Source organism: Oryzias latipes, chromosome 10 (assembly GCF_053564925.1).
Source record: "Oryzias latipes strain Hd-rR chromosome 10, Olatipes_Hd-rR_3.1".
NCBI classification, from domain to species: Eukaryota; Metazoa; Chordata; class Actinopteri; order Beloniformes; family Adrianichthyidae; genus Oryzias; species Oryzias latipes.
In genome coordinates this window covers 27,626,976-27,650,938 of record NC_136246.1, presented here as the reverse complement: position 1 = coordinate 27,650,938, position 23,963 = coordinate 27,626,976, and the positions used below count along the sequence as shown (strand labels likewise).

Below are 23,963 nucleotides of genomic sequence, written 5' to 3'. Positions count from 1 at the left end.
TTCGTTCTGAAACCCTGTAGTATATATGGAATTAAATGTATGCATAGATAGATAGATAGATAGATAGATAGATAGATAGATAGATAGATAGATAGATATAAACTTTATTAATCTCCCAAAGGAGAAATTCAGGTGTCCGGTAGCAAAACACACAACCACACACAACAAACAACAGTAAAAAGACAGTTCACAAAATAATATCAGTTCATATCAGGCAGGTTCATTAAACAGCCTGATAGCTGTAGGGACAAATGAGTTCTTAAAGCGCTCTGTCCTGCAGCGCAGTGAAAGGAGTCTATTACTCCGTGTGCTCCTCTGACCTGACATCGTGTTGTGCAAAGGATGTCTGGGATTGTCCAGGATGCTCTGAGTCAAAGCCCTCATTCTCTTCTGCAGCACAGATCCCAGAGAGTCCACCCTCCTCCCGATCACAGATGCACATCTCTTAATCAGTTTGTCCAATCGAGTGCAATCCCTCGTGGTCATACTGCCACCCCAGCAGACAACCCCATGGAAGACAGCACTCGCCACAACCGACTGATAAAAGAGGAGCAACATGTCAGTACATACATCAAAGGACCTCAGCTTTCTCAGAAAGAACAGTCTACTCTGCCCTTTCTTATAAAGAGCATGAGCCTGCTCCGACCAGTCCAGTTTGTGGTCAAGGTGCACACCCAAGTATTTGTAGGAGTCAACCACCTCGATTCCCCCTCCATCAATGATCACTGGCTGGTGGGAGGACTTCCTACTAAAGTCAATAATCATCTCCTTGGTCTTTGATATGTTCAGCACAAGACCATTGTCCCTGCTCCAGGAGGTGAATCTGGTGATGAGCTCCCTGTACTCACTCTCATCCCCTCCCTTTACACACGCCACAATAGCAGTGTCGTCCGAATACTTCTGGACATGACAAGCTGCAGATGCATAATTAAAGTCAGCAGTGTAGAGTGTGAAGAGAAAAGGCGATAGTACAGTTCCCTGTGGTGCTCCGGTGTTGCTCCTCAATGTCCCAGATACACAGTCTCCTAGTCGGACAAACTGTGACCTAAGAGTCAGATAGTTGTGGATCCAGCGAACAAAACCTGGATCAACTCCCATCCTCTCAAGCTTCCTCTTCAGCAGCTGAGGCTGGACTGTATCAAAGGCACTTGTGAAATCGAAAAACATCACCCTCACATATCTGCCAGTCCCTTCCAGAAAGGAGAGCACCCTATGGACCATATAAAGGACTGCATCCTCCACTCCCATACTGTCCTGATAGGCAAACTGAAGGGGGTCCAGCGCCCCCTCCACCTGGGGTTTGAGCCTCCGGAGTAGTAGCCTCTCAAAAGTCTTCATTATGACAGATGTTAGGGCAACTGGTCTATAGTCCTTCATCCCTGCAGGCCTTGTCACCTTGGGCACTGGGACAAGGCATGAGGTCTTCCACAAGCCAGGGACACATCCTGTCTGAAGACTCCTGTTAAAGATGGTTTGAAGAGGCACCGCCAGCTCTGACGCACAGTCCTTTAGCAACCGTGGTGATATTCCATCAGGACCAGCAGATTTCCAACCATTGAGCCTCCTGAGCTCTATGCACACTTCCTCTATTCTTATAGGTGTTACAGCATCAGGGCTGGAGCTGGAGCAGGCGCTGCTGGGTGGAGGAGAAGAGCAGGTCACAGTCGCAGAGGTGTAGGAGCCGCCACCTGGTGGAGTAGAGGAACCAGTCAAAGCAGCAGAAGTCAAGGATCTGTCACTGGGTGGAAAAGGGGAGCCGGTCACAGTCACAGCAGCAGAGGTGGAAGAGTCACTGATGGTTGGGCATGGGTGAGCGTGTACTGAGTCAAACCTATTATAAAAATGGTTGAACTCATCCGCCTTGGCCACATCACCAGGCACAGTCCATCCCCTCTCCTTAAAGCCAGTAATGATTCTCATGCCGCTCCATACCTCCCTAGTGTTCTTATTCTGCAGCTTCATCTCAAGCCCAGATTTGTAATCCCTCCTGGCGCGCCTTATGGCTCTTCTTAGATCATGTTGAGCCACCCTTGCTTTGTGCCGATCACCAGTCTTAAAGGCCTGCTTCTTCAGGTTTAACAGGTGCTTCATACTGCTTTTAATCCACGGCTTGTTATTGGGAAAGCAGCGTACTTTTTTCAGAGGCACTGCCACATCTGTACAGAAGTGGATGTAATCAGTGACACACACCACAGCCTGATCGATGTCACTGTCACTGTCTCCCACCAGCAAGTCCCAGTCAGTGGATTCAAAACAGTCCCTTAGCATGGCTGCTGTCTCAGGAGTCCACTGCCTAAAGGATCTGGTAGCTTTAGGCAGCCTCATCACACATGGCTTATATGATGGTCTGAGCTGAATGAGGTTATGATCAGACCTACCAAGGGGGGGTAGAGCCACTGCAGTGTAGGCAGATCTTAAATTCACATAACACAGGTCCAGAGTGTTTTTGTGTCTAGTTGGACAGTTCACATATTGTGTGAAAACCCCTAAGTGAGAGCTCACATCAACATGATTGAAGTCCCCCGATATTATGATGAGCGACTCTGGGTGTGCAGACTGAGCCCTCGCAGCCACTTCCTGGATGACGTCACACGCTGACGATGGGTCCGCCCGCGGCGGAATGTAAACAACGATAGCGACTACGTTGGAAAACTCTCATGGAAGATAGTATGGTCTTGTACCGATCACCAAGAACTCCACATCACGAGTGCAGATCTTACTTTTGACCGTAATGTGACCGGGATGGCACCACTTGTTGCTGACCAGCACAAAAAGTCCACCGCCCTTCGTTTTTCCGCATAGTTCCACCTCTCTGACGAGTGCGTAGCCGGGGATGCTAACAGCTGAGTCGGGGATCACGTCAGTCAGCCAGCTCTCTGTGAGCAGATATAAACTCACACGGTATGCCTCGTCAGTTCTTATCAAGGCGACCAGCTCCTCACACTTGTTCTGTAGAGAGTTTACATTCCCCATGATAATCGATGGGACGAAGGGCTTGTTTCTCCACCTTCTAGCCTTTAGTTTAGCCCCAGCACGGCATCCACGGAAGGGCTTCTTAATCTCCGGAGGAATCGGATGTTTACATCCGTTCGATGTGTGTCGTAATTGAAGGAGGATATCTCTCGAGTATTTGTAGATGCACATTTCGGTCAAAAATGATGAGAAGAAAAAGCACAAAAAGCTACTTTTAACAGCAAAAACACAGCGCTACACGAACTTGCTGCCACTTCAGTTGGCGCAACCGTTACGTCACTTTGCTGAACAACAACTTTTTTCTCCACAAAACCACCCACAAAAACATAAAATTTGTTTCTAATCCATGTAAAAGCTGCACTCCTTTAACAATAATTATCAGTCTGGAAAGCAAAAAAAAAAGAAAAAAGAAATAAATAAATGCAACCCCTAAATGTAAGTCAAATACTATCCACAGAATTCATTGCTTTTCAGTTTCACTTTCTCTGCTCTCAGATGAATACCTTTTGGGATTTATTCTGGAATGTCAGTCAGTGTTAATAAAATACAATTTCATGCCAATTTTAATAAATGATGACTATTTTTTTCACTGATCATGGCCTCTGACACAGAGGATCTACCGGCACTAATTGATTCCCAAATGCCAGAACACAAATTCCATGACTCCTTAGTCCAGAGGAAGCATTAGAGTTTCATTTCCGCTTTTTACCCTTACTTTACTGGCTTACTCTTATTTTGGGTAAGCCAGTAAAATCATTTAACAACAGTGACTTCTACAATAAAAAAGGTGATGTGTAGGAATTTTCTTGTCTGGATTAAATAATTTGTCAATGGCCCCCAAGGTACAATTGCCATTGCAGAAGATTTTTAGATTTTTATGACTATAATGACCATTGTTAAAGACCTTAACCTTGCTCAAAAATGCTGTAAGTACTTTTTTTTTCCCCTTTTCTCCAACTGTGGTTCTCAAGCTACTTAACATTCAACACTTTGATGCAAAACATAACAGACAAAGCAATTTCAAATCTATTTAAGGTGCCATACAAAATTAAAGCAGTTTTTCAAACTGAACTTTATAATACATTTTATATCACGTAATACATTATAAATAATTTGAACAGCAAAAGTTAATAGGTTTTACCTAAAATGTATTCAGTTCAAAATAAGGTGCATCCCAGTGTAAAGGTGCTATTGGGATTTGGCTGCATTTTTTATTTAACCCTTTTGATGCTTTAAAGCACTGGTCCATGATGGGAAAATGTAAGTCTCAGTAATCATACAGTCCATCCTCACAACTCTCTGCATGTCCTTTTAATTTAAGGATTTACAATTTTCAGACCAAACACAGATTGAGCAAGTCAGTATACCCTCTATGTAGAAAGTGCCGACATTGCTGTTTCCTTTGCAGCGTTGCTGTGTTAAAGGACCAGGTCAGACTGAGTGGCCTACAACTCCAGGAACTGCTTCTGACTGCCTCCACCCAGAGGTTTCTGATGAAAACTTGTGATTTAACACTAATCCTTCCTCTGGTCAAAATGAGCCTCCAATATTTTTTTTTTTCTCTGCAGTTTTCCAGGGAGAGCTTTATTTTGCATGAGTTGCAAGATGTGATCTCAAAGCAGACTTTCATCCTGAGTATCCTTCATCTTTACCCAGAATTTGAACAGTGAATGTTTGTCAAACATGAGGGACACCACTACTAAAGCAGATCTGACCCTCCATCATTTAGATCCAACTCTTTGCTGCATTTGGAAATTAGTCAACACATAATACCAAGTTTGGATTTGTTTACCTTTGAGACATCTCATGAAAAAAACAAATCAAAGTGATGATGTTGGTAAACTGATGCTGAGGGTGGAGCTAGCTATTTGGGAAGGAAACCTAGGGGAAGACCAAAAAGGAGGCTAATGAGGGTGGTTGATGTCAATGATATCGATGATGAGATAGATCAGGGGTGTCCAAAGTTGGCTTCCTGCTGGTTTTCCAGAAACCTTGCCTGATCTGCTGTTGATTACCTGGATCAGGTGGGTTTAGCCAATAAGGAGCTTCAATGGCAGGTTGGTTGGAAAACATGTAAGACACTGGCCCTCAAGGTCTGGAATTAGATGATTTGCAACAGCAACCCTTGAAGAAGGCAACCAAAAAAATAAAATAAAATAAAATAAAAAGATTAAACTGACGTTAAAGTACAAAATAGAAATTAGTATTTTTTTTCTCTTCATGTCTGGCTTTCTTCACGCTCATTTCTCAAATAATTGAATTGTTTACTTGTTTTATTTATTTCTTTAATTATTTATTTCAGTTGAGAGTGTTACTGAATTTTTAAAACATTTATGCTATTTCCCAAAAAAAAAAATCCTTTTTTTCTGCCATTTAAATTTTTTTTTTGTAGAACTCAAACGGCCTTCTGAGTCTGGAACAGAATGCCATTATAGCTACAATAACTATGGAAGCGATTATGTAGCATAAATAAAAAGCAAAGTCAAAACCAGAAATGCTTTTTCATTTTCAAAATGAAAAAGCATTTTTTTACTCAAAAATAAAATGAAAAAGCAATCCACCAAAATGCTTTTTCATTTCCTTCCTCAACACAGCTTATTCTGTCACTTAATTAAAATTAAAATGAAAATGGTATTTGACATTTCATTTTCAAGACGTTCTCTGGTAAATGTGTAGCATAATTCATTTAGAAATGTCTAATTTGACATTCAAAATGGATTAATAGAAATGCTTTTTAATTTTCAAAATGAAGCTGCATTTTTTGACTCAAAATTAAAAAGAAAAAGCAATACTTCAAAATGCTTTATCATTTTAAACTTCAACACAGCTTTTTCTGTCACTTAATTAAAATGATAAATAAAATGGTATTTGACGTTTCATTTTCAAAAAGGTCTCTGGTAAATGTGTAGTGTAATTCATTTAGAAATGTCTAATTTGACAATTAAAATGGATTAACAGAAATGCTTTTTAATTTTCAAAATGTAACTGCATTTTCTGACTCAAAAATAAAAAGAAAAAATGAAAAAACAATATTTCAAAATGCTTTTTCATTTTATACCTAAAACCGCTTATTCTGTGTCATAATTAAAATGAAAATGCAAAGAGGGGATTGCATTTGCATTTTCACATCCACCCAGCGCACCTTGTCACAATATTCATTTAGGAAAAGTATTAGCAGAGGGGAGGCGGGGCGATGACGTCACTGATTTCTCCGTGTGTCCGGCTGCTGACTGACACACACACACGCACACACACACCAGGAGCAGACTGTGTTAGCGCCAGAGAAGAGGGTTTTGTGATGGTTGTGAACTTCTGATGAGTTTCCACAGCTTCTCAGGACTAAGTAGCTGCATGCCCGCCTTCTGCGGTCCTCCTCCGGACGCACCGCGGACAAGCTTTTGTTCTTCGGACCGCCAGCTGCCTTCGCACAGCGGAGCGCGAAGCTCCCGACGATCGCTGAAGGCGGAAATGCTGCTGCGATCTGAGAAACCATCATATGAATTTGTGTTTGTCTGCGAACACGAAGCTACGAGACTCCGGCTGCTGTGCTCAGAGACACGGCTCACTCTGTGGAGCAGCAGAGTTGGGTTGTGGCAAAATCTCTCTATAAACACTACAAAGGATAATGTCAGACACAACTTACGAGGGAAAAGAACTTTATATTACAAAAGGAAACATGAAATGAAAATATGTAGAGCCCGCGCAGATCTGGACCCTATGTAATTTGTCCAAGTGGGGCCACCGTAGTGTGACATTATCCTCAGTCGAAAGGACCCCGAACCGTAGTTGTAGGCTGAACGGTTATTGTACCTATACCGTACCAATGCAACATAGCTGTCAAAATTTAACATTGCCGTCTCTCAGTCATTCAACCCTGTCCCGTCAGTCACGGCTGAGTCCCCTCATGATACGATTTTTATACCAGAGTCCGGATGAAAACTAAGGATTGCAAAAAAGGGATTGTGGCAGGATTTTTTTTTTTCCTGTACAGAGAGAATGGATAATCTGAGGGAATGGATTTACATTCATCTGCTCCTCAGTGGTGCTGACTTGGCACAGAAAAGATTTATGAAGTCATCTGCCTTGAGTCAGATTTCACTGTGAGTGTGTGTTTAAAAAAACATATAATAAAAACATCCGTCATGATTTGGGAAGTCACCCATACGAAAATAATCATAAAAGTTGATGATAAATATCAGCTGACATACCCTGCATATAAACGCTATTATGTCTCTGAAACTAGCAGCGAGAGAGCTTTACATATTCATGATAGCCGTCCTCATACTTCATTGGCTTGTGCTTAGTTAGCTTTACAGCAGGAAAGCTTATTTTAACTTAAAGATTAAAGCCAGCATTTGCATCATAATCCCCTGTAACAGATATTTAAAAGCTTATAAGCTGTGGTACAGTGAGTGGTCAGGGGTCCTCAATCATAACAAAAGTGCTTACAGTGGTATGTGAAAGTAATTGCTTTTTGCTGCGCTTCTGAAAGTTTGATAAGAGGCCTGAACACAGTGAATAGATTTGTTGTTTTCTAAGCTTCCTAACAATAACAGGATGCTGTTCATACAGTGCAAGCGGCGCTGAGTGAAAATATCAAACACATCAAAGGACAGATTTAGCACCACGGCCGGGCTTTCCAGCTGACTGCACCAAAACTATGGTCTCACTAATTAACGTACAATTATTTTTGAATAAATAGGTTTTTCACTGTTCTGCTATGAAGATAACAAAGATTTAACTATATAATCGCCAAAGAACCGTGAATGGTGGCAAACCTAGAAGAGTGAGATGTCAATCCACAATCAGAATATTGCAGGATCGATTCCCACCTTGCCAAAACACTGCAACCCCCCCTCACTCCTGGTGGTAAGGTTTCCACCAGTATTCGGCAACTGAGCCATCACTGAAAAGTGTTGGACTTGTAATGTTTAGGAATCTTTAGAAAAACTTATAATAATACATATTTTCAGATGCTATTTGGCATGCTTTGATGTGTCTTAATTTCGGCACTTTAAGACATCAGTTGAGATTGTGAAAATATCTTTTCATAAACAGAATCCCTTTAGATAAATGAAGTCTATTTTTGAAATGAATAGTAAAGCTGCACAAAGTTTTGCCACAACCATCATACCACTACAAAGTTGCGAAGAACTTGAGCGCACTTTCAGAAGTATAATAAATGAGTCATGATGTATTCCAAAGAAAATCTGAGCTTTATTCAACCCAAGGTTAACCTCGTCATTAGGCTGCACATGCTGGTAAAAAGTCTAACCCGCACAACCACTCACTGAATACAAATCAGTTTCAGGTTGGAAAAAACATTGCCTTTTTAAATTATTTATTTTATTTAACATTTTACCTAACTTCAGTCCAGCAGTTGGAATTAAAAATGGAAACTGAAACGAGCGATTCATGTAAAAATAAACAAAAAAGCAATATCACTTATACATCTTTTTAAATTCTACAGTTTTTACTTTTACAAATTACTTTGTCTCAATCTAATTTTAATGGCCAACCAATGAATAACAAAGCATTAGAAACTGCAGACAATTTATTTATTTGACAAACATGTTTCGTAACCAAGACTGTTACGCTTGCCTTAAATATTATGACTTCCTGCTGACTAGCCGCCTTTTTTTATGATTCTTGTGCTACAGCATATCTGACAAACTTTGTTAATTCACTTGACAAGTGATTTAAGCTCAGTCATGTCAATAGTTTGCTGTTTCTACAAAAATTTGAATAAAAAAGTTTGGACATGTTTTTATTTTTATTTTACAAGTCTTAGTGAAGATGTGAATTGTGATCTTTGAGCTTGGTTGACTAAAACAAGCTTTACTGGAATTGCAGCTTCACAAATCCTCACAGAACCATGACACCAATGTAATCAGAGAGTTGGTAAGAAATTGAAATTTGAAAATAAAGTGTCAGTAAAGCACTTGCGACAGCTGCAGCTCAGTGTGTGTGGCTCAGTCTGAACTGCCGCTTTCTTGTGTCTTTAAGAATTAAATGCATATTCACTAATTCTTATTTATTCATTTATGTTTTTAACGAATGGAACTTTGAAAACCCCACAAAAAAGTAGTGGAGGTTTGTTTTTAATTAAAAAAAGTATATTCATTTTATTTATTTTTAATTTTTTGAGCTATATTTTGCAATATTACCTGCTTCACCTGACTGCATGTCACTGCCCTATTGGTGTCAGTATACTTACTAAAATGTCTGATTTTACAAAAATAAAAATATACTGTTTAGTATCACTGTATGCGTTAGTTCTTCCATCTGCGTCTTTTTTTTAAATTATTTTTTATTTGTTTGTTTGTTTGTTTTTTATTTTAGTTTTGGAGAACCAGGAGAATTTATGAATTAGTAATTCAGCTATTTTTAATGAAGTTAAGTACAAAGATAAGTAAATACATTTTTTAATTCAACCATGATAGATGGACAATATATAGATAAATAAATTACATTCACATATACTAGTCCATTTTTAATTGCATTTCAATACTGGATTTACATTATTTTCTACTATCTAATTAATAAAAATTGTAATTTGAAAATGTAGTTTGAAATTTTAAAGCTACTTTAATAATTGTAATCCTGTTTGGATAGTCCTATTCATGTGTAACAAACTGAGGCAACAACTGGCAAGTGGATTAAAAATATGGAAATTACTTTAAGATAAAGTATGGTGCAGTTTAATGGGAAATTATTAATTCTTTATCTTTTCCTTTTTTTTTCAAACATCTTTTCTCAATCTTAAGAATAATGGTTGCTACAAAAAAAAGGCATCTGAAGTTTTGAGAAAGTTATTGTTTGTTTTGATGGAGGAAAGAGACATTCTTTTCTATAAAAACTCAATATAGATGTTATCATGCTATCGCAGACAACCACACGCGCACATAAGTGTTTTTTGTTTTTTTTTTTAAATCCCAATGCTTTGTTTTACAGGCACACCTTATAAAATGTCTACCTTTGGAGCTTTCACTAAAACTGCACTGTCAGTTTAGACCTGGACAGTGAGATCTACCTATTTCTGGATTATAAGCCGCTACACACTTTCTAACCAATGATGCGGCTAATTAATGTATTTTTCTTTGTAATGCATTTTTTCTAACGGCCGCTAGGGGCGCTCGAGCAGAAAGGGTAAGAGTGAGACAGTGGTAATACGGTATATGTGTCAAGGAAGCAAAAGGTTAATGTAAATTCCTGCTTTGTGAATGAATAGCATGAACAGACCCTTATCATGGAAAATACAAGGAGAAATGCATGTGACGCAGATTTCAAGTTAAAAGCAATCGTTAAAAGCAGTGTGAAAAAATCCACCATCACCAACGGGTTTGGAAAAGCCGGTCTGCTGCATGACAGAGAGGGCAGCGCAAACTCAGGAGAGAATTTCCCTCAGGATGAGAGTGACACTGACAGCAACAACGAAGGGGACAGAGTGTGTGGCGAAGAATATCTGATGCTATTCCAATCCGACACTGAGGAGGAAGACTTCCATGGTTTAAGTGCATAGGACTGTTAACTCCTAGTAGACATGTCTGATAAATTAGGTAACTGGAATTGCAGCTTCACAAGTTTTTTAGTTCTACATCTCCAAAGATTGTATTTAACCTGAGTATAATAATAAAAATAACCAAAATAACCGTCTCTGAATAATAGAAATCTATTATATTTTCCATGTCATACCAGTAAAGTCGGTCTTTTTTTAAATAATATTTTTGGTTTGTGTCTGATTAAAAATGTATGTCTGTACTTTTTGACCCTTTAGTTTTGAAAGGCTCAAAACTAAACTATAAACAACAAAAAAAATTATACTACCTTTAAATTTAATTTTGTCTTCATTTTTATTTTTACGTTTTCTTAGTTTTTTTCCAGTGCACATACCTTGCAAACTCAGACACAATGTAGATTGATTGATATATCATATGAGGACTTTTAATTTTTTTTCTCTGTGCCAGGCTGATTGACGAAGCTTTTCATAAGCAACTTATTGATGCATGACAGCTAAGCAGCGACATGCTGTTATAGCCCATTAACATGGCTTTCTGTTGAGCTCAAGGAAAAATCCATCACTCACCCTGACAGGAATTTGAATGAAAATAGATAAGACTTCATTTTAACCTGGGTTTGGAGAATTAATCTTTTGGTGTTGGGAATATCACACAATCACTCAACAAATGTACAGTTTGACATAAAACATAACTGAACAATGTTTCTGGGACCAGAATGTTTTGTTTTTTTCCATTCTTTTGAACAGAAACAAACAATTTTTAAAATTAAGATATTAAAACATCTTTTTGTTGTAACAAGTCTATCCATCTTCTAAACCCGCTTCATCCCTTTTAGGGTCATTGGGTTGTGGGAGCCAATCCCATTCACTGCTGGGCAAAGGCAGAGTAGACTCTGGATGTCCACTCAGGCCACTCAACTATCACACAATCCCATTCATACTTAAGGACCCCTTTTAGAGTCACCAATGAACCTTTGGACTTTGGGAGGAAACCGGAGTGCCCAGAGAAAACCCTCTACGCGTACACAGGCAGAACATCCAGGTTCCACACAGAAAGATCTCAGCCAGTATTGGAACCAGGACCTTCTTGTTGTGAGGCGAGAGTGCTAACAACCATGCAGCAAGAAACTAGTCCTTAGTTATGAAAAAGACAAACATTGTGCAAACTTCAGAAACGCCAACAAAAAAATAGATCGAGTTTAAAAACCCAAAGAAATGATAGGAAAGGTAAAGTCCATAGTGAAGGTTGTTTTCTTGTTGTTGCTTATCTTATCTGAAATCTGTCTTGTATCTCCAAAGACTAAAGATCATGTCAGAGAAGCCAAGTAGATAAAAATCTGAGAACACATTGCAGTCTTAAATCTGGCAGCAACGGACAACTTTTGGGAGTGATTGTAGTTGAAGAAACATTCATTCGAGTATCAGTTTTAACCATTATTAGAGAATAGCAAGTTCTTATTTGATTGAAATGATCAGCTTTCAAAATGTGGACTGTTAAATAAATAAGGCATCACACATTGGTTGGTTTGACATTAGGACTAGAAACACACCACCTGATTGCTTCAGTAATGCAAAATTCCTGTCAGCTTCTTTGTGTTCCCTTGCAGCACATGCATCACTCTTCCATCCTGGAGGCATACAGCAACTAACGCAGTAGCTGCATCTTTTCATGCGTCATCGGCCCAGAAAAAGCGATTTTGTTCAACAAACAAGCAGTCTCAAGAGTTTACATTTAGTACATTAACAATCTATGGTCACTAGATGTTGTCAATAAAAATTCACCTGGTTTCTTCCTTAGGGCGGCTGTGGTGGAGCGGTAGGGCGGTTGACCCACGATCGTAATATTGCAGATTCAATTCCCGCCTTGCGCGCCCATGTGTCCTTGGGCAAGACACTAAACCCCACCTTGCCTCTGATGGTAGGTTGGCGCCAGTGTTCGGCAGCGGAGCCGCCACCTGTGTGTGCATGGGTGAATGGGACTGTGACTGTAAAGTGCATTGGGGCTTCGAAGGAGGTAGAAAAGCGCTATACAAGTATACGCCATTCCTTACATACGCTAAGGATGACTGCAGAATCATATGTTTTATGTCAGTGATAGGCTTCCAAGGCCGAGCTCTCATCGCCCATGTGTAACAATAACAGACTAGCATGTTCTTGTCAAGCTGTGTGTCACCATAGCCGTTATGCCTTTTGCTTCAGAGGAGTGAACACACAAAACTGTGTTAGTGTGGAAGCTGAAGTGTAAAATTATACTTTCTTTAGGCTGAAATTGCCAAAGTGACAGTTTAGGAAATTGGCTTAGATCATCTTCAGTCAGTTGCAGCACACACTTATTAACCGTACTGAACAGTTTGCTGCTAACACTGCAGTCATGTCAAAAAATAAACTGGAATGAGGTTAGGTAAGCTTAAGGGCGTCTAGAGCAGAAGCTACTGGTAGTTTGTGCCAAGCAAAATAAATAAATACATTTTCAATAAAAGGCTCTGTGAGTGACTACCGTGGCATGAGTGTTGTATTTTTGTGTCAGTAGTGACAGCAACACTGAAGTGCACATCATCCTTAAGACAAGTGTATTTGAAATAGCAATGACATTTTCATCTTTGCCTCTTTTGCTGAAGATATTTTAAATATCCAAAACAAAGTCGGTGTGGGATTTCTCTACAAGATGGGTTAAAAGAAAACAAATGTTTAAAGTTCTGAGTTTGACTTGCAGATTTTGATTTGGTACGTTTTCCATGCTTGGTGAAGCAGGACCTGGATCGTTTGCAGCCCAAGTGAAAGTAGCCACAAAGAACAGGCCATTCAGAGAAGTAAACCATGACTTTCACATGGTTTGGCAGGATTTAATTGTTGGAACGCTTACAATTTTCAACCAGAATTGTATGTTCAGTCATTGCTGTTGGATTAAAGCGCACAGTCAAGACGAGTGAGACAGAAAACAAATGCCACTGTCTATCTTTACATGGATGTCACATTCAAAGAAAAAGAGCATTAGAAGCAAGATAATTATTAGATTTATATGTTTGCATATATGTTGCAGCAACAAAACGATTTTCCGTGACATGACATGAACTGTATTTTTTTACCAATCAAAACCATAAGCGTGAGAGAGAAACATAGTATTTTTTAAGGACACTGAACAACCCATGACAGACCAATTATTTCCCTGCAACAAGGAAATATACTATTGAGAAAAAAGCAAAAATGTTTGATCAAAACTAAAATGTATAGATTAAAAAAGTTAGAATTTGCAGTGTTAACAATTACCCTAAATTAATTATTTCAATTAACAATTGCATTGATTCTATACAACAGAAAGAAGAAAGATTTTTTAAGTGAAAGTTAAATTTTGTCAGATCATCTTAAATATAATTTTTTTCACTATTTACAGATTACGGGTAAAAAACAACAACAATGTACTTAACCCTTGTGATATCTTAGGCACTTCAACATTGGCAGTTGGGTCATCTAGACCCCAAAAGATCTTCACTGGTTTCCATGAATTACATTAAATCCTCTCCACCTTTATCCACCTTTGTCATGGTAGGGAGAACACGTCAATGGTCATCTTGACCCCATAGGATAGCAAGAAGGGTTAAATTAAATTAAGAAAATAAAAAAAATAAGGTGAAGTTAAAATCAATAAATTTAATAGTTCCTCATATTTTCCCTCAAAAAGTTGACATTTCCCAAAATTCTGTAATGATGCACATTTATTGGCCCTTTTGTTTTGTTTAGGAGGAGGAAAAAGTACCAATCAACTATCCATAAGCCTTTTTAGAAACCATTCTGATCTAGTGAGCATGATCTAAGGGTTATCAACCTTGGTTGATCAATATAAGGTAATAACACTTCCGTGGTGCTGGGTATTGCCAATAATATCAAATTTTTACTTTTTGAAATAAAATATAATGTAGTTACAACCTATGGTGGTGTGCAAAGATCAAAGTCAGCCAATGAGTACGGCGTACTCCAGGAGGAATTATCTCAAATGGAAGATGAAAGAAGATGAAAGATTATTGCTTCATGGCAAAACTTGTTCATGAAAAAGAGGACGACTGCTCACATCGACTTCCTGCGATTTGGAAGGTCATCCATCCCATGTTCTACATTTCTTTTTTAATGCAAACATTCACTTTGCAGTTACAGTTAGGAAGCCCATGGGTATTTAACTTTATAAAATACTATAAAAAAATGGAATTATCAACTAAGATTGGGGCATGTACCAAAGAATAATAAATGGGAAATATTAAACTCTATCATAACACTCAAAAAAAACCTATTTAAAAACATTAAAAAAAAGAAAAATCAGCAGTGAGGATGAATGCTGAAATTTTTGTCAACAGAATGACATGAGCCACAAACCAACACAATGGGACAATATGACAGAGAAAATAGGACATGTATGTGTAAACCTGTGAGATGTCAATAATACAAACACAAGAACACAAAAGGGTGTCAGGTGAGTGACCGCAGGGAAAAATAAAATGGTTTTCAACCGTATCCATTTCATTCGTTCTAATTAAACTGGAATGCCTGCAGCCCCTCTCAGCTTTTTGTTATCTTTAATAGAGCTTGAATGCAAGATACTGACAAACAACTGATAATGTCACTGTCAAACTGGCTCACAACAAATTGGAAGACGTTTCCATTTTACTTGTTATTTAAAATTAATCCCTTACCCCAGAATATTACTGACTGAGAAATATTTGTTATTTGACGGCAGTATTGTTTTAAAGTTTCTTTTATAACTGTAAATAGAATTTGATAGTCCAAGTGCCAAATGTACCCCATAGCATTATTTAATAATCCCTGCTGACATTTCTTTTCTTGTTTTTTTTTTCTTTGTTTTTTGCTTTGCTAAGGTCAAAGCACCAGAAAAACAAGTAAAAAAGGCCAACCCTCAGCTTTTGTTTTTTTTTTAAATTTTAGTTATTTAAAGTTTCACTCCAATCATCTTTTGATCTGTTGTAAAAAAAATCTTTCCCAGTAGTCTTTTAATTACAACGATGCAGTTTATAGCCAAAATAATAATAATAATAAAAAAAACTGTTTAATCTTTTAAGACAAAGTTGGTGCAGAACAACAGTTCATCAGAAATCCAACTCTTGATTTTAGGTTAAGACTGGTGGTGCAGAAGAAAGCCTTCGCTGATATCCCATCATTCCTTTGTTACACTCTCTTCTGCTATCTTTCAGCCACTCACCACCCCAACCCTGCCCATTTTAGCTGTTGCATAAACAGTGGTTTCTCTGCTGTTGATTTAAATAAAGAAATACTCCATTTTAATCTTAATTTATTTCCTATAAGTCTTTCATCAAGGGAAAAATCCTTCAAGAACATGTCAAAAACACCAAAACATGATTTTCATTGGAGTGGGTCATTATGCACAAAAACATAGGCAGGTTCGATACTTAAACTTTATAAATATAAAGATCAAAAGAGAATCTGTACCAGTGTCCCTCAGAATACCTAAAAATCATTTTTAAAAAAGCTATCTCCTGAAAGGTTAGACATGACTACCAAGAGGACAGATGGATTCAGTCTTTTCTAAAAAAACAACAAAAACACATAAAAATAAAATAATTAAAGAGCTTGAGTTAATGTAGCCCAAGAGTAAATTTGACTAAGTAATGTAAATTGAGTTTGAATACTTGTCACTGACAGCTGATGCCCTGACTCTTAAGGTGGCTCATTCAAAAAGATGAAACAAAATATCAGCCAAAATGCACATGATAATAAATTCTATTTACATAAAAACAGATGAGAGAATACAATAGGTTGAACATGATATTAGATGGTGGGGAATTTAAGGAGTTAAATTCTCTAAATGTCTTTCGATCTTTCAGATTATTAAAAAAGATTTTCACCATTTGTTTTTGCTCTTTTTAGAAGTACTTTCATTACTGCCATGATGGCAAAACTAAAAAGGTGATTTTGTATTTAATTGCCATAAAATCAATAACTTTTAGCTGCCTGACAGCTTGTTGCACCAAAGAATAAATAAAAGGAAATTGCTTTGTTGCAGTTTCAAAGCCCTATGAGGTCTTACAAAACTTTAAGGTTTTGCTACATTCAATAAATCTTTAGCTTCTAGATGAAAAGTGTTAAGGTAAAGTGCAAAATACGAGACTTGAAGTAAACAATTTTTTTGGACAGTTGGTAATATAATAAAACATTTTTACCTTTAAATTTTGAATATTTTAATAAACGCATGTAGAACAGTTCAAAGTGTTCTAACTTGTATATTCTGCAAAGCTGATAAAGACCCGTCAGCGTTTTTCTATCATGCTGTAACAGTGTTTGCCCATTTCACCTCTGCATCCAAAAGTATTATTTATACTTTTAAATCCATTTCACAACATTGTGTTCTATGACAGTTTCAGCCAGTTTCAGTCAAAGGTTGCCTCTAAGGATCGATAAACTTATGCCAATGCACCTCTTTAGTGCTCTCTGAGCTCAGACTGAGTTTTTGGCAGCATACTGCAGCTATCAGAGCTGAAAACCAGTACTGCCAGTGGAGTTTGAGGATTCTCTTTAATGCTTTTTCAGATCATCTAGCTCAAGCTCTGCTTTGATTAGGACATCCCTGGAGTCCAAATGAAAGATGACTTAGACTCATTAAGATACATAATTTCAGATATCATGGAAGAAAGTCCTGTCCCCCCAAAAAAGTCTAAAGAGATATTTCTTACATGTAAAAAAAAAGAAAAAAAAGTAGCAAAAGTCTTAATGACAGAAGTTTTCTATCTGTGTTCTGTGTCCAATGTGTCACTTTTTCTAGTTTTGGTTTTGAAGTATGACAACCCACAATTCAAAAACTTTAAATCAAATACAACACGAGAGGTGACAAAATGCAAGACCAGATTAGTGCAAACTAAAACCCAGTCTGCTCAATAGACTGAGGGTCATTGGCCAACAAAGATCAGCTGCGAATGATTGAAACTCAAACCTATTGTAATGCGAATGGAGGGAAACAAAAAAAGTGAAAACAGAAGGAAACTAAAGTAACATAAAAGAACAATGTTACATTTTTTTATTTTTATTTTTTTAACTTGTCCTGTCCAACAGCTGGGCAGACAGATGAGAGCTGAGGGCCTCTTGTGTTGGACATATTTTACTTTAGCAAGAGGGGTTATTAATCTTCAGACAAACCAAAGGTATGTCTGAATAACCCCCTTTTGTAATTGAGGCCAAACTTTATTAATTTCAATCATGTCTGAAAATCTTTGGTGTTGGACCGGACGGAAAAGGAAAGAGGGGAAGAAGAGAGAGGGACGTTAGAGAGAGGGGGGGTAGGGGGTGATAATAGGAGGGGAAGGGGGGTAAGACCATGAAGCAGCATAAAGCAACAAGTTTACTGGTTGTTAATCATTATGGTAAGGTTCAAATGTAGTACAAAAAGGGCGGGGCCTGTCCACACACACACTCAAATGTTATAAACACACCTGCTAGCTGCAAAAATGTCCACCTGTCGACATGTACACAAAACAGATAGTGTTCACACGCATACTTATGCCTTAAAACCAACTAGTGTGAAATATTTCAGTCTTTCAGTCATGCAAACTGTTAGTGCAAAGGTGAGCTAACACCAGTGCTCAGGTGAGTGTTTATGTTCTTCTAAAATGGATGGTGGAACGTGAAAAGAAGGAGGGAGAGTGCCCAGCCATCCCCACCCCAAGATCCCCACCGCAGCAGCAGCGGCAGCCGGAATCCCCCCAACGCCACACGGGAACCGGCAGGGAACAACCGCCGCCCGGGCGACCAAGCCCGCCACCCAGGCCAGGGCCAGCAGGGCCGCCGCAAGGCCCCCAGAGCCAGAGGCCAGGGAGGCACGGAGGGAAAGAGAGCGCCGCCCCAGCCCAACCAGGAGAGCAGCCCCCCCGCCGCGCCGGGAGAACCCAACGCAGGGCCCCACCGGGAAACCCAACGCAGGGCCCCACCCGACAAGGACGCCCACAGCCCCAAACGAGCACCCCACCACCACCCAGGAGTTCCGGGCATCCCCCCGCCCCAACCCCAGGTACGAGCCAGGACCCCCCAAGGGAGACCCGCTCCGCACTCCAGGCAGCCACCAGCCCGGCCCACGGTTGGTCCAGGGAGGAGCGAGGCAGGGGGCCCGCCGCCCAGGAGGGGGGAACCCCGGGGAAAAAAAAGAGGGCCCACAAGGGGTGTTGTAAATATGGCCCGACCAGGCTCGGCCACAGTTGGAAATTTGGCGGGGCCCAGCACCCAGGAGCAAGGACCAGAACCCACCCCCCAGGGACCAGACAGCCCCGGCTCAGATGTAATGTGAACCCCCCCACCGCGCGGAGAGAGCACCGCCGGGCCCAGGAAGCCGGCACCCCGGGGAGACGGCCGCCGTTGCAAAAGGGCCAGTACCCCCCACCAGGGAAGAGGCAGGGGACAGATGGACCCAGGTCCCACCTTCCTTGCAACATGTGTGTGCGTGTATGTGTGTTTGAGAAGGTGGGTGTGTGCATGTGTGTGTGTTTATGTTGGGATGTATATATTAAGGGGGGAGGGGTGTGTGTACTAAGGGGGGTGCAGTTAAAATTGGCGGGTAGGGCACTAAGGGGACGTCTCCTGATTACTCACAGTGACGTCCCCTCACCCTCCCCACCAAGGGGCCCTAAATGTCTAATGTGCAGTTAAAATTGGCGGGTAGGGTGCTAGGAGGACATCCGCTGCTTGCTGGCAGTGATGTTCAAGCACCCCCCCCTACCAAGGGCTCTACATGTCTAAGGTGCAAATAAAACCGAAAGAGGGGGGGGCCACTCCATACGGCAACCATAGGAGGGGGGCCACTGCCTAGTAAACCCCCCCCCAAGGCTCATCGCAGGCTAAGCCCCCCACCCCCTCACCCTATTATGAGGTTATATGAGGAAGGGGGTAAGTTGGGGACAGCTGATAGACTGTCCCCCGGTGGTCAAACCCTAACCCCCCCCCCCCAGCAAGGGGGCCAGGCCCACCCAGCCCAGGGGCCCCACCCCCGGAGGCGCCGACACCCCAGGCCCAGCACCCCCCCCCCCACACACACAGAGAGAGAGGAGCCAGAAAGCGCTGGCCCGCCCCCGGAGCAAGCCCAGGCCCCCACCCCCAAACGCCGGCCCTAGAAGAGCTCTGGTCAGGCCTCGACGGGACCGAGGCAGCCAACCGGCCAGGGAAACCGCCGATGGCCTCAGCGGAGACCCCGACCCGTCAACCCCCCCTGCCCCGTACCAATAGTGCCCCCACCCCACCCCCCCCAGACCCCGCAGAATGTTACATTCTTATAGCAGCATGGTCAGCCAGTGGCCCACATAAAACTGTGTTATTGGGTGCTTCAGAGTTAAAGCCTTTTATTGAACTAATAAATCAAGTGTTGGACTGCTGTATTAGAAGATGATTAGCCATTTATCGTGTCAATAGTGGCTCTCTTTGGAGTCATGAAGTAATGTGAGCCAGCATTTATCCTTGGGCCTACTTTAAAATTAAACATTGATGTTTTTTTTTTTTTGTTTGTTTTTTTTTACAATTGTGTCTATTCTATTTATTATCTACCCTTTGATTTTGCAGGTTTCAAGATTTAACAAAATTTGTATAGTGTTGCATAGAACAGTAATAACATTAAATTAAATTACTCAGGTGAACTGCCGCTGAATCAATGATAGGATTGTTTGCACACTTTATTTTTTTATTTCAAGACTTTTGCAATTTTCTTAGATAAGTTCATGTTTTGAATTTAAAAAGGTTTCTTAGTAGAAAATATACTTAACAAAAACTTAAATTACACAATGCTGTGCTTTCGTACCAAATAATTGATTGGTTACAATTCAGACACCTAGTCTATTTATTTTTTAAACCTTTTACTGTCAGCTTGCATTGCAGGGATCAGATGCTTAAAACTATCAGGAAAAACAACATCTATCTACATGTTTGTAATTCTGCTAAACACAAAAGCTTGGAAAAAAATAAATAAAAAATAACATGTCAAAGTTGTCACAATTAGTAGCTATTACCGTGGCTACTGAAGCTAGCCATGGTAATGAAAGCATATATGCAAAAATGTTTCACACCTTACTGATGTTATGCATTAATTTATGAGACAGTGTGGAAAAGAGAATGGAACTGATCTAAAGAAGCATGTGTAGCTGACCATCAACCTCGGAAGGGTTGCAAGATCATTTTCAACAACCTAAGTGATAAAGTTTACTCAAGGGTGAAAAAAACCTTGAGGACTGTTGTTAATTGCATGAACAGAGAGGCCCAGCATGGTTCCAGCTCAGTGGCCTTGTGGAAGAGTGTCTGCCCTTTGACTGGAAGGTTGTGAGTTCAAAATCCAGGCCGAGTCATACGACTCAAATAATGAGACTCAATGCTTCCCTGCTTGACACTCAGCATTAACCCTCGTGCTATCCTAGGCACTTTAACATTGGGAGTTGGGTCATCTAGACCCACTAGACAATGTGTGGAACTTTTTTTTTTTCCCAATGATTTGTGATCTTCACTGGTGTCTATGGATTACATGAAATCCTCTCCACCTTTATCCACCTGTGTCATGGTAGGAATAACACATCAATGGTCATCTTGACCCCATAGGATATCACAAGGGTTATGGGGTTGGATTGGGGAGGTTGATCCACCAAATGGTTCCCGAGCGGCTGTGTCTGCAGCTCACCATTCCCCAGGGGATGGGTCAAATGCGGAGAACAAATTTCACACACCTAGGTGTGTGACAAATAATAGGACTTTGACTTTTTAAACTTTAACCCAAGGTCATATCCTGCAATGTTTAAAAGAGCTGCAATGAAGACAGTTTCTCTATAAACAGAACCTATTGAAAGAGTTAAAGTTTATTGTGCTGAAATATAGAAAGAGACTCAATAACGAGGTGTGTTGTTAAGACAGTTAAAAATCTATAAAAAAATAATCGTCCATAATTACACGGTATAAAAAAAAATGTCAGGTTTGGGTTACAAAATTCAAAAGCATGTTTCAATGAAAATGTGTCATCATATTGCGCATATGCCTTTCTGTTTGGTCGACCTTGTTGTAGTGAACATGAATCTGACTGTATTACAGCAAAGTTAACTCACATGAATTGTGACCTTCCTTCTTAGGCAGACAATACCGTCTTGCCTCAAAGTTAGAGTTCACGGCTGTTATGCTCCACATGAAAGACACCCCAAGAGGAAACAAACTGCTCCAGACCAAACAACCCAATTTGAAATAGTAAAAAAGGGTTTAAGTTAGAAAAAACATTATATGAGCCACACTGTGCACAATGTAAGAAAAAAAAAAGTGGCCCTACTTGATGTGTTTATCTTTAGTCACATCTTTGTCTTGGATGAAGAAGAACTTTTTTTCACACAACACAAGTTAAGTTACTAATCTTTCATCATTCAGTTGGAATTATTATTGTTTCTAGGTTGAACTTTTTACAACAATATAAACAGTATCTTCACAAGTTTCCTTTGATTAGTAGACATGGGAGTTCGTCAACTTACACTTTCCAAGATTGTAAAGTCCTACTACAGTAAAGCAAGCTCAAATTGATGAACAATGGCAATTCAATTATTTTATTTGTTTGTTTTCACCTTTGACCTCTTTAATTATAAGAATCATTGCTCGTGATTTCTGTTCAAAATCACCTCTAAATTTCAGTGAGTATCTCATTCTGTTTCCTCTACTTCCCTCCACTTTCTTCAACACAAGGCCAGAGAAGGTATCTAAAGACAACTTTAATCTCTTTCACTTTCAAGCAAGTCTTATTCTTTAAGCCTCTATTGGTAGGCTGCCAGTGAACGCGGAGTCTTGTTAGCAGTGGCCCCTCTAGAGACTATTTAATGCGTTGCATTGCTATTCTGTGGCCAGGATGAACAGAAAGAGCTTGTGGGACACTGACAAAGAAAGGTATTAGAAAAGACAAAAAATGAAAAGTGTTTGGCACCAGGCCACAAGAGGTTTCATACTGGATTGAGGAATATTGATATGTTCTATTTTTATCCCAACATATTTGCATTAGAACTCAAAAACTACACAAAACTTTATTTTTAAAAGACATTATTAAATTCAATTTTGTATGTAATAAACAGAATTGCAATGGAAACATGCCATCCCGAACGCATGACCAATCAATACTCAATATTATTTAGTTCCAATTGTATTCACATCTTGTACTTTAGTGTTAACAAGAACTAAAACTGACTAGTGGAAACTCACTTCTGGAGTTAGGAGTGTTTTAAAAAATCTAAGGTATGAAATAAAGTAAAAAAAGAAGTGAGATCGCCTCATGATGAAAGCAAAAGTGTTTCTATACTTAAGCTTGCGTGCCTTGTTTGAATTTTATGAAAGTTTTTTTTTTCAGATTTACTGTCATGATTATAATTATTAATCTCTGCCAGTTCATGATGAATTATCTGAGACATTAGACGCACAACGCACATGGCTAACTTACTGCAGGTCTCCTAACAAATGTTCTGTCTGTTACACATGTGTGAAATACCCACAGCTATGCTGATCATTTGCTTAACCAAAAATCAGATTACTCTCCTATTTGACCATATTAATCATTTTTACATCTCCATGTGATGCAAAGGAGAAGGACCTATGTGGATACCGTAAAGAAGAACCCCCCAAAAAAACGTGTTTTCCTTTTGCATTCTTGAGGCTAACCATTGACAGTGGATTCCATCGCAAAGGGCAAAAATGCAACTGAGAAAAATCTACATTTCTTTCATTCGTTCTAAAAAGACCAGCATAAATGAATCTGGAATACTCTGATGTTACATGGCTAGGCACAAGGGTGACAGTGTGAAGTGCTGAAGCAGAAAGTCAATGTGAGCTCAAGGCAGTTGCCATTCATCAGTTTGCTGGAGCAAAGCAGCACAGAGAACACGAGCACACACAACGCAAAGCATTTGTGTTCATGAAATCTGACTAATCGTTCATGATGAAGAGTACAAAAGTAATCGTGTTCTAGCAAAATGTACCAGGATAACAACAAGACTTTTTTTAATGTTTACGTTTGGCCCATACAGTAGGTATCTGCTTGACCAGCAGTTTCACAGTGATAAACCAGACACTCAAGTCAACAACCCTTTAAAGAACAATGGAAATATTTGTTTTTACAATAAAACTGAAAATTTGTTATAAATCTAAGCATTAGTTAGAAAAATCTGCAACACTTTTATGAGGCATTGATCGATCCCTTTTTTTAATAAAGATTTCAGTAGATGGGATTAACAGGAAAATGTTTCCAATTGAGTAATTAATCATTATACAAATGGGCATAATTATCAACCATCAGACCAAACCCCCTTAAATACTGCAAGGAATTTAAACAAGTGGACCAGAGAGATGTCACTTTACCTGCAGAGACAGTATATTTGTAGGGTCTTTATTTTCTGCAACAAGAAAGCGAGGGCATACTAGAGCTTTGTATTCATCCTTTAAGTTCCTAAATGTGTTTCTAAAGGAAGCTAAAGCC

The 23,963-nt window shown here is 39.6% G+C and overlaps 1 protein-coding gene and 1 long non-coding RNA gene across 2 annotated transcripts in view; both read right to left on the bottom strand.

Annotated features, from left to right (window-relative positions):
• The window catches only part of LOC144994920 (uncharacterized), a 60,764-nt gene that overhangs the window by 25,103 nt on the left and 11,698 nt on the right, over positions 1-23,963 (bottom strand). The window lies entirely within an intron of this gene.
• LOC144994919 (uncharacterized) lies at positions 51-3,663 on the bottom strand. The gene is made up of 2 exons (XM_078954349.1): positions 2,721-3,663; positions 51-2,594 (listed from the first exon to the last, which is right to left on the bottom strand). Exons 1-2 carry the CDS (start codon positions 3,142-3,144, stop codon positions 211-213), a joined length of 2,808 nt encoding a protein of 935 aa, XP_078810475.1. The 5' UTR covers positions 3,145-3,663; the 3' UTR covers positions 51-210.

Bases quoted from the DNA above. Each gene is read 5' to 3' on its own strand.
- LOC144994919 (XM_078954349.1), bottom strand. From the start codon at position 3,144: ATGTGCATCTACAAATACTCGAGAGATATCCTCCTTCAATTACGACAC. The intron at 2,595-2,720 runs GTAAGATCTGCA...ACCCATCGTCAG, and splicing joins CGGTCACATTACGGTCAAAA to CGTGTGACGTCATCCAGGAA.